Source organism: Aspergillus vadensis (genome assembly GCF_003184925.1).
Source record: "Aspergillus vadensis CBS 113365 unplaced genomic scaffold BO88scaffold_4, whole genome shotgun sequence".
Taxonomy (NCBI): domain Eukaryota; kingdom Fungi; phylum Ascomycota; class Eurotiomycetes; order Eurotiales; family Aspergillaceae; genus Aspergillus; species Aspergillus vadensis.
Window position 1 is genome coordinate 1,037,063 of NW_020292042.1, and position 10,675 is coordinate 1,047,737.

At 49.4% G+C, this 10,675-nt stretch overlaps 4 protein-coding genes and 1 non-coding gene across 5 annotated transcripts; 3 read left to right on the forward strand and 2 right to left on the reverse strand.

Annotated features, from left to right (window-relative positions):
* The first annotated feature begins 59 nt into the window (after positions 1–59).
* Positions 60–1,203, forward strand: BO88DRAFT_402523 (putative small nuclear ribonucleoprotein SmG). Its single transcript, XM_025706120.1, has 5 exons — positions 60–136; positions 216–287; positions 480–554; positions 645–677; positions 751–1,203. Exons 1-5 carry the CDS (start codon positions 107–109, stop codon positions 775–777), a joined length of 237 nt encoding a protein of 78 aa, XP_025566083.1. The 5' UTR covers positions 60–106; the 3' UTR covers positions 778–1,203.
* Positions 1,204–1,283: 80 nt separating this feature from the next.
* BO88DRAFT_383031 (transcription initiation factor TFIID subunit TAF2) lies at positions 1,284–5,695 on the reverse strand. Its single transcript, XM_025704655.1, has 4 exons — positions 2,999–5,695; positions 2,569–2,937; positions 1,724–2,518; positions 1,284–1,670 (listed from the first exon to the last, which is right to left on the reverse strand). Exons 1-4 carry the CDS (start codon positions 5,321–5,323, stop codon positions 1,338–1,340), a joined length of 3,822 nt encoding a protein of 1,273 aa, XP_025566084.1. The 5' UTR covers positions 5,324–5,695; the 3' UTR covers positions 1,284–1,337.
* Positions 5,696–5,887: 192 nt separating this feature from the next.
* On the forward strand, positions 5,888–8,163 carry BO88DRAFT_402526 (sn-1,2-diacylglycerol cholinephosphotransferase). Its single transcript, XM_025706121.1, has 6 exons — positions 5,888–6,185; positions 6,261–6,364; positions 6,424–6,549; positions 6,611–6,654; positions 6,710–6,787; positions 6,835–8,163. Exons 1-6 carry the CDS (start codon positions 6,158–6,160, stop codon positions 7,739–7,741), a joined length of 1,287 nt encoding a protein of 428 aa, XP_025566085.1. The 5' UTR covers positions 5,888–6,157; the 3' UTR covers positions 7,742–8,163.
* A 315-nt stretch (positions 8,164–8,478) lies between these two features.
* On the forward strand, positions 8,479–8,550 carry BO88DRAFT_t52. The gene has a single exon. It is a non-coding gene; the product is annotated as a tRNA-Arg (tRNA).
* Positions 8,551–9,104: 554 nt separating this feature from the next.
* On the reverse strand, positions 9,105–10,675 carry BO88DRAFT_433200 (Zn(II)2Cys6 transcription factor; the record flags this gene model as incomplete). Its single annotated transcript, XM_025709407.1, has 2 exons — positions 9,105–9,989; positions 10,010–10,675. 2 exons carry the CDS (start codon positions 10,673–10,675, stop codon positions 9,105–9,107), a joined length of 1,551 nt encoding a protein of 516 aa, XP_025566086.1.

Here is a 10,675-nt window from a genome sequence, read left to right on the forward strand (position 1 = left end):
TTCTTCCGGGCCCAGCTGATTCCCACTGCTTGTATCTCAAAGTTCCGCAACGCGCCCGACTCGCCATTACGATAGGACAGTTAGACCCCAGAACACACCATTCAAGATGCCTCAAGCCCAGCCCGAGTTGAAGAAGGTATATTATTCGCGATTGATTTTCCGCCTACCTTCCCCCGCTACAGAGCACCGAAGCTAACATTGCGGTCTTCCAACAGTACATGGAAAAGCGGGTATTCTGCCAACTGAACGGCAACCGCAAAGTCATTGGTATCCTGCGAGGCTATGATGTACGTCGCGCCTGTGTCCCTCGGTTCCTACTCTCCTGTCTGCTGTGTCGCTGTCAATACGGGTTGATGTGCCTTGGATGGGGTCGAATATCGGTGATATTCTTGGTTCAATCCATGGAGTGAAAGAGGGGGCGGGGAGAGAGTGTGTATGTGTGTTTGCAGATTACTGACGTCTGCGCTTTTATTATCCAGGTGTTCATGAACATCGTCCTTGATGAGGCTTTCGAGGAGAAGCAGGGTGGAGAGAAGGTCGCTATCGGCATGATTGTATGTGATGATTCCCATTCCCGGACGTTCACGTTTGCCTTGGAAACTAGGAGGGGCAGGAAGCTAATGACGGTCTTTTCGTCTGTCTAGGTCATTCGCGGTAACTCGGTTGTTATGCTCGAGGTCAGTATCACCTGCCATAGGACCACGTTTAGTGGTGTACTTTATCAGGAGACTAATCTGCTGTTCTTTATAGGCCCTGGAACGTATCAGCGACAAATAAAGTGCTGCGGGTGGACGGGGAAAGTCAACATGTCTTTTTATACCTTCACTGTGGGAAATGATTTAATTGCAAAGGAGTTCACGGGTTGGTTGCTCACGGAATGATCGATGGCATCTCGCTTTCAAAAGGAAACAGAAAAGAAATCTTCATTTCAAACAATTTACGAGAAACACTTTACGCAACAAGAGATCTGGAATATACCAGATTACGGCATCTTGCTTAAGAGGGAGATGGGTGCATTGTCCCAACGCAATGATCCATGACAGCTAGTCAGTTATGGTCTATCATTTTTTTCTCGGCAAACCAATGCCCAACCTATCCCACCGGCAATAATCAAATGGGCCTTCTGGAACTAGATAATACCCTGTGGAGATAACCCAGAATACTAAAAAGAATAATAGAAAATAAAAAAAGAACCCCCACGCCATGCATCTCCTTGACCTGAAATCAGCCCACCGCCGTTCCCAAAGTCCAAACAATGAAGAATGAATGAAGCTATACGAGTTAAAATTGGTATCTAGAATTTTGTGTAATGAAGACGGCTGTGAGTAAAGTTGAGCTCATTTCGGCTTCTGCCCGAATTTCAATTTCAGCTTGAACCCACCGCCACTGGGCGTCGATGGGGTAGATGGTGCAGTCGTTGGCTTAGGCTGTGCTGACGAAGCTGGGGAGGGGAGGTTTGGAATGTGCAGCTTTGTTGGAATATGCTGCGATGATGGCTTTGGACTGAATGGTGTAGTACTGGATGCCACCTTGGACTGCTTGAATGTGATACGAGGGCCCGGTGGTCCCATGCCTTGCTCTTCGCGCTTGCGTTTCGGGGCGGCTGTTGTATCTTTTGAGGGAGTGAGTGTCGTGCGGATTTTGTTTGTTCGGACGAAGTGCATGCGTCCCTGGGTTGGGTTAGCAGGAACTCAGTAGTAATGCTGTTCTCCATGATACGTACCTTTCCGAGATGTTTCACGGTCCAGTAACGAGGGTATTTCAGGGACACCATCCGAGTCGTGATTGCGTCATAGAGAACCCTGCAAAGATCGGTAAACTCGGAGAGCTCGAGTATTCCAATACACGGAGAATTGCAAGCCGCCCAAAGAGATTTTTTCAGCAGTTGATCGCCGGAGATCTCCTTCTTGAGCGCATTCAAGGCTCCGGTAACTGTCTGTCTCCGGGCAAGGTCTGCCTGCCGGACCTCGGTTGAAGACTCCTGCTCGATAATTAGGTTATCGGTGTTGCTAGCAGGCGCTTCCTCCTTAGTTTCACGGCCAAAGGCGACTGGTGCGAGAGCCTTCCCGAACAGATTATGTAGGCGACACCTGATAAGGGCAGAAGAGTCGTTTGACATGGTGAAAATGAACCATCGCAGTAGTTCGGGGTATTGGAAGATGTCAAGCTCAATGAGGCATTCGAAGGCATCCAAGCGGAGGAGATCGTATGTTCCAGCTCGTGTATATGGCAGAAATTGCATGATATCGAGGCTCAATATTTTGGCCTCCATGAGACGCACTTGGCAGCGCAAAGCGGCGCGCGAGTAGATGTTCTGAAAAGAGCTGGACCATTCATCCATCCTGCGATACCTATCAATCTCTGCAATGGCGTCTTTCTCCAATTGTTCTTCTGCCTGAGCCTCCAATACACGCTCCATGTCAAAATCGTCCATCTCCTCGGAAGGTCTCTCAGGCTTGCCCAGCATGGCATGGCATAGCGATTCCATCAAGGTCGCGACATAGAAGTTGTCCGAATACTGTCGCAGCATAAGCGTCAGACCAATAAAATAATGAGTCACGTACTCACCTCGTTGTTTGAGTTGTCGTTGAACTTCAACTTGTCGTAAAGAAAACGCTTGACCCGCATGGGCGTTTTGCCGTTACTGTCGCGTACTTTGGATATGGACTCGGGGATGGCTAATTGAATAAAATATGCTGCTCTGTCAGAGAAGTCATTGGAGCGAGTCATTGGGGATCCTGGAAGGCAGAACAGTTCTTGGAAAGCTCTTTCAAGGTGGAATAATCCGACCCAGTCAACAGCTTCCGTAGCATGTTTCACCAGGGCTCGAGCCGCAGCCACCCGAATTCCGTAGAAATATCTTCGATCCATCAGTGTTCTGACGAATATGGTCGAAATGAGCTCGTGCTCTCGCTGGATCGCCATGTATTGCAATGACTGAATATCATATATTGTCAGTTCCAGTCCAATCACCTAATGAGTAAAGGGCTTGACTGACCTCCAGCTGCGCTACAACGTCTCGATCTTGCTGAAGCTGCGACAGGTACATGTACCCTGGCATCGCCAACGAAAGCTTACATATCCACTCAAAATCTGCATCCATGCGAATCCATTCATAGGACTCTCTGCTCATTCTCTCTTCCTCTTCTTCGCTCCAATCCCTTAGTTTCCATTCAGCGACCTCTTCTTCGGTCTGCAAAACGTCACCGAGACAGTAAAGCAGAACATCTTCCTGAGCTTCGGCATTAGGGTCGCCGCCTGTTACGGCAGCTGCACGCTCCTTTTGTCGCTTGTTTCGTTTGAGACGCTTGTACTTGGTATTATATGGTATGTCGAACTTCGTAACACCCTCCTTAATTTCCACGATGTGTTCATAAGGCGTGCCATCAGCTTCGTGGATTCTAATGGTCATGGATCCAGTAAAAACTGGCTGGATAACTCCTGCATAGACGCCCCGTATTTCTTCCTTGACATCCCGCATGAACGCATTCTTCTCCAAGTCGCGCGTACTTGAAGCATCAGCTTGCACCTGCCGGATCATCATTTCAACCACGAGCTTCTTCTTGTTGAATCGCTGCGTGGCTTGGAACCGAGGACATCCCGCCCCGTAAACCCACTGCTGGAAGAATGAATCAAGCTTTGCGTGGCCGAGTCGCTCACATGTCCTCTGGAAAAGGGAAGTCGTGACGGCACCATTCGGTATGTCGCCCATCCGGGAGTTCAGGAAAAGACGGGAGATGATGCGCGACATCGTTGCCTTGCCACTCGCTTTCGTAAGTCTCCGGTCCAAGATGAATAGAACCAGCGGGGCCTTGAGCGCTATGAAATCAATTTCAGACGGATCTATCGTCAATATCGTACCCATGTCGTAGAGCGACGGACGTTCGTAGTCCAGCTCACATACTCTATCAGACATCTGTTTCAATCGAAAGCGATATTCATTGTTCCCGCAGAGCTTCCGCATGAATGTATCCGTGATGTACCAGGCGACACCGACCGTGACCCATGTATCCGTTGCCTCTTTTGGCACGATGTTTACACCAATCCACTGACAGGATAGAGCGTGAACCAGACTGCGAGTAGAGTCATACATCGGGTCGATTATGTCTTCGGGGAACAAGAGGCGACTGCTACATATCGATAAACAAGCCGTGGGTAGTGTGGCATCAGGTGTGTCGTCCACAAAGCATATCTTATAGCTAGCGAACGGGTACGATCCATAGGACAGTGAGAAAAAGTCAATCGCCTTCGCCATAGGAAAGCAGGTATTCCTGACTTCATCTCCTCTTCCTGGGAGGCAGAATGCGTGCAACGGTATGGCGTTAAGTCCAAGCTGTTCGTCTTGGTCGCTTTCACGGAAATCGGAGAGGTTGATGTATTCGAAGGGACCTACGGCAAATCCAAGCTGCTGGGCAGAAAGAGGGGAGTAGCAGGCGAACGAAACCGTCTTCTTGGTAGGGTCCTTTGGGTCGATGATTTCATCCGTCAAATCCCCGGAACAGACGACAGACAAATCAAGAGTTTCATCATCCGGAGCGATATACCGTTCATGTCCAGAGGCAGGCTTCGAACGACTGGGACCCGAGGCACCGGAATGATCACGGGATTTACGATCAAACATATCACCTAAGGAGCACGGGCACTTGATCGAGAACTCCCACGTACAGCGCGACAAAGGATCGTCGACGCAGGGGAAGAGAGGACAGCAAGCGCCATACCCCAGGGAGTTGGTCGTATAAGCGTGAGGATAGCGTCTGTCGCCACTTTCTAATCCGACAAACTGCAACCCATCCCGGATATTCTCAATAACGAAGTCGATGGTAACCGTGAGGGCCGTAAAGCGTGGAAGTGACGATTCGGCTGCCTTGGCGCTCAAAGGTCCTTCTGCATCATCAGCGGAACCCGTAGCACGTAAAGTCATTTGGTCTTGAGCTTCAATCGAGGAGGGATCAAGTTCGTCGATCCTGACGCTCTTGGGGACCGTAATGAGAAGGTCAGATTCTGGCGGAGATTTGAGTAGTCCATCTATCTTCGTCGCGAGGCGCTGGTGATAATGAGGGCCGTAAAGTTGAAGTGTGTCATAAGGATCCGTGTATTTGATGCTAGGTACCTTGCCACTGACATTGATACGCCGGAGTTCGCCTTGTCGGAAATTCAAACGGATAACGCGAAGGTCTTTGTGATGCGGATGAATCGTGAGTTCCGTTTTTCCCTTGAGACTCTTGTTGGCAAAATCTATCTCAAGCTCGACCTTCTGATGCGCGACGGTGAATCCCAGCTCCGGCCTGACAGGCCCAGCTGGGGCTTCCACGACGCCTGGCATGGCGCAAGATACTCAGTCGTGCACTGCGCCGCGAGCGCCACGATGGCCAACTACCGTCATGTCCAAGCTCCAGGAGCGATGACTATTCCCACCCGACCGCGTTGATCCTGACAGACACTTCGAGTATGATGGCGTTCGATCTCGTGTAGACGGGGGCGAAGAGACTGATCACTGGGAAGAGATGGGAGCTGCTTCGACGGGCGGGGAACAACACCGAAGGGAAGCAAGCGTTCGAGGTGACCGTGACACTGAGTGAGGTTTGGCACGAAAGGACCGTTCGTGAGGACGGGGATGGGGAGGGATAGAGGAGAGACTGAAATGAGGAATAGCACGAGAGGAGATGGACGACCTGGGATCGTCCCTCCAACAACCATCAAAATGAACAATCGCTTTTCTATCTTTTTGCCTGTCGCGTTTCTCTTTGCGGTCGAAAGCTTCCCTGCGGAGCTGGCGCCGCCACGTGATTCCGATCCGCGGATGGCGCGAGGAGCCGCCCGTTCGTTCCTCTTTCGGTGCCGCATCGTCAACCGTTCGGGTCCCTTTTCTTCGAAACCCTTTTTAACCTTTTTTTAAAGCCTTGGATTCATTCCCCTCTCCCCTATACATCCCCCCTCCCTCTATCTTGCAGCATTCCGTTGTCTGTATTGCCTCCTCGTTTATATGCGATAGAGCGTTGACGTTGTCCGTTTGATTGCGCTTTGGTTTCCTTTCCCCATCCCCGTCTTGTCCGTCCAGTCGCATACCGCGCGATATGAGCCAAGTTTGATTTCAACCCCCCAGATAGTCTTTTCTTTTTCTCTGCCCCAACATTCCAGCTGTACATTCGAAATCAAGATGAGTGTAATATTCAAAAAGATCCAAGGTTCGTAATATCCTGCTGCAGCACTCATTCAGTCCAACGTAACTGTAGAGCTAATTCGCGTCGCGCATTGTATAGCGATCCAAGACTCGCTTTCCGACGACGTGCTCTTGCCCCTCAAGAGCTACAAGTACTCGAGTGTCGATAAATCCTATATTTCCAATTATATACTGAGGCATTACGTACTGCCGCCCTGGTCCGATCTATACTTCATACCCTGACGCTGACATGGGCGTGTTAGTGGAATGCATTCGTCGAAATCTTGCCGCTTTGGCTGGCCCCCAACATGGTTACTCTCTTGGGGTTTCTGTTCATCGTGGGCAATGTGATGCTCATAGAAGTCTATATGCCTGATCTCGTGGGACCTGTAAGATGACCCCAGAAGAGCTCTCTATAAGCACAGTGAGGCTAACTAGTTGTCGTTGTAGGCTCCTTCCTGGCTATACTATAGTTTCGCTCTGGGCATGTGGATGTGAGTATATGGCTACATGGTTGATGTGGTAAACCACTTCTAATCAAGTTTCAAGGTATTCGACGCTGGACAACGTCGATGGGAAACAGGCGCGCAGAACAGGGACATCCAGCGGTTTGGGAGAGCTGTTCGAGTAAGTGGCCATCGAAGCAGAGAATGAAAGGCTCTAACTCTCTCCAGCCACGGAATCGATTCTTTGAACTGCACTCTGGCTAGTCTTCTCGAGACTGCTGCCATGGGCTTCGGCTCTTCTCAGCTTGGTGCTTACACTGCTCTCGTCCCTTGCCTCGCAATGTACTTTTCGACCTGGGAAACCTACCATACCCATACACTCTACCTCGGCTACTTCAATGGGCCCACTGAAGGCCTTCTTATCGCGATCGCCATCATGATTGCCTCTGGCATCTATGGCCCTCAGATCTGGAGCCGACCGATCGTCGAATTCCTGAACTACCCGCAGATCTTTGGGAACAACTCGATGAAGGATCTCTGGGTCCCCATTCTTCTCCTCTCCTTCTTCCTCGGACACCTGCCAGGCTGCGTCCTGAATGTTATTGCTGCTCGTAGAAAGCAGAACCTTCCGGTCACGCCCGTCTTCAAGGAATGGGTACCGATGATTGTATTCACGGGCTGCAACATTGCTTGGCTTTTCTCTCCGTATTCGACGCTTTTGTCGGGGAACCGACTAGTCCTCTACTGCTGGACTATTTCGTTTGTCTTTGGACGCATGACGACTAAAATCATTCTCGCTCATCTGTTAAGGCAGCCATTTCCCCATTGGACGGTGCTGCAGATTCCGCTCATTGGCGGCGCAATCCTAGCCAACCTTCCCCGCCTGGGATTCCCTATGGTGAGCGCCTGGGTGGAGCTACTGTACCTGCGCCTCTACCTTGTGTTCGCCTTTGTTGTGTACATGCACTGGGCATTCCTCGTGATCAACAGGATCACCACTTTCCTCGGAATCAACTGTCTGACGATCCGTCGCGACAAGTCGGCAGCAAGAGACAGGGCTTATCGTGAATTTGGCGAGAACCAGCCCCTCAACCCAAACTCTGATCCCAGCAAGGGGGGTATCAAGAGCCATTGACTATCTTCCTATGATGCGTGTGAACAACGCATCTGATGGAATAACTACCTTTGTGTTCGCGATGTATAAAATGGCTGCCCAGTCTACGTTTTCTGTTGAATACTTTGGACCTTAGACTGCGCAACTGGAGTTGGCGAGAGCAGAAAACTCGGGGTTTTCTATGATAACCAGACCCGAGCTGCAGCATCATTTTCTTTTTCCTCACCTGCTGGTTATCTTGGCGACGTACATGTCCTCCCATATCTACGATTCTAATGTCCCCCCTTGGATTATGCCACCAGCATTCAGGCTGATGAACTTACGACATGAGTGGATGGATGACGCGGACGCAGAACAGTCGTCCCTAGTCAAGCTTTTTCCGGTATATAGTTCGATGATAGACAGTATAATAGCTCCTAATGAAATGATAGAGTTGTATAGAGTACAGAATATTGGTCTTGTACTGTAGCACTTTATACAGTAGACGCAGAGGCACCATTAACCGCAGAAAATGCGCATCATGTGAATGAAATGAGATAATCCAATCAACCAAGATCATGCGATGACCGAGACCGATTAATTGGGACACCTTACTAAGGTATGCTTAGATCAAACTTTGAAGACTGGGTCTCATTCCCAAATGCCCGAATTAAACCCTGGACCGTATCATTATCAGATCGATCTGAATTCCTGCCTTCCATCTCATCGATAGTAAATAGCATTATAATTCTTTTATAAAAAGCGATATATCAAGATCTGGCCTATTGGCTCAATGGTAGAGCGTCGCTCTCCTAAAGCGAAGGTTGTGGGTTCGAGTCCCATGTGGGTCGGAATATTCTTTTTTGTTTTCACTTTTTTTTTTGACTTGACCCCGTCACTTTATGGGAGTTGTCGATTAGCTATGATAAGTACATAGTACTTACTCCACCCCACTCTGCCGCAACTAAATATATATCAATCATCCCGATGTTGGTTTGCTTGCCCGCTCGTATAGGATATGGCGAGTCTGATAAAGATAATATCATATTTTGCTTTTGTTTTTATTAGTACTAAATTTATGATGGCAAGAAGTGTTAACAAACTCTTTCCTGGTTATGAAGCATATACTAAGTGCTTGAGTATATGTGGAAACGGGGTATTTTTTTCGTCTTTGTTCAAAGGATATGGAACAGGATAGTGCTTTGGGGATAAGTTGTCTGGTGTTCCGACTTTTTGAAAAGAATTGTATGATGTATCCTTGCATATTGCGTAGTATAGTTCAACTGTGCTTATGTATTTATTCCGTTGCGCGCCTTTTGTTTGTTCGGAGGTTTGAATCGAAAAATAATGCCTTTCTACTCTATAAAATAATCTATATAAGCTTCGTGGTTTCCACCATATGAGGTCATCGGAAAAGAAATGGTCGTCGATGTACTTCGAGGTCCATCTTTTCCGGGTCCGATAACGTATAGCATAGCACTGCATGGTGTCCATCCCCTAACATCTCCAGAGACGTGTCGCGCACACGAGCATTTTCCGGAATGAAGCCTGCTACCTCCCCCTCACTCTCGACGGCGACTACCTGACGCGCCAGAGTTGCAAAGAACCGAGAATCATATGGCCCTTCGCAATGGGGCCAAGAATCAAGAAGACTTAATGCTCGTTGTCGAGTGGGGAGATCTCGACACCGAAGACTTGTCCAGCCTAGTGGAGCAATGATGCCTATGTCGGCTACTATCTTGGTGAGATCCTGGCCGTACTCTGCCCTCATGCTGTTTATGATGCGCTCGCAAAGGTCCACGAATGTTCGGAACTGTGGTAGATAGTAGTCATATACGAGCTCTGACAGGCTAAGTACGGTATCCAGATCCACCATTAAGACGATATGGTGAAGTCTTATCGTATCCAAGCTGCGTGCTTCTTTGGTAGTCGTCTTGGATGGATGTAATCGTGCGCTGAATGCCTCAAACGCCGAGATATGTTTCATTAGCTGAGTCCGTAGCTTATGGTGCTCGACAGATAGTTGAAGGACGTCGGTCATTGGATTGCAGAGCAATGACCGGCAGGTGGTTCGAAAGCGGAAGATGACATTGCCTAAAGGATCTAGCTTGCCTTTCACGTCTTCCAAGCTTTGGAAGTCGAATTCTTGGTTGAAAACATCAGTAGTCAGGTAGCCGTTCTGTGCTCCTAGTCTAGTTACGGAGCCAGATACTCTGAAGAACGCGGATTGAGCATCCAGCTGTGCGAATGCCCGCAGAAGTGCCCTTTCGGCAGTAGATTCTCGGGCCGGCTGGACACTTTTGACATTACAATGGTACGTGCCTCATTCCCCTTGCGGTTCGCCAAAACCTGAAGCCCGTTCTGGAGATGAGCGAATGCTTTCCCCCGATTGCCCTGAAGGTATTCAAAGAAAACAAAGGTGACGCAGCACATAAGCACAGCCAAGCGAGCCTGAGGATCCTTTGACTGCAGGCGTTTTTGTAGGGCAGAAATGGCCCTGTTGTACTGTTCGAGCGCGAAGCGATGGTGGTCATTACGATCCAAGTCAACTTTCTGCACAAGCGTTCCTCTAGCTTCGGAGTCTTGATGCAAGGCCCCTAGAGCAACAACGGCATGGCATACAGCGGTCTCGGCTTGGCTCAACTGGAGTGCCAGTCGCTCCCAAAGTTCCGAATCGAAGAATCCCACCATCCTAGGCACAGTATGTGTTTGGAAGTAGGTAAAACATCGGCGTTCGTCTGAACTCATTCCGGGGAGACAGACTCGCAGCTGAAACTTTGGGCGACTGGCATTGTGCAAATGCCCGCCGGCTCTTGTTGGAAGTCGGGTGACATCGTACCCATCACAGGTCCGTCCGGTGGAGGTGCAGTTCTTGCACGCTCCAGGAGCCTCATCGCATTTGACTCTTCTCGTCCGACAGGTTCGACATCCGGTGCGGGACTTTGGGGCATATTGTCTCCGTCTTTTAGTGTCCAT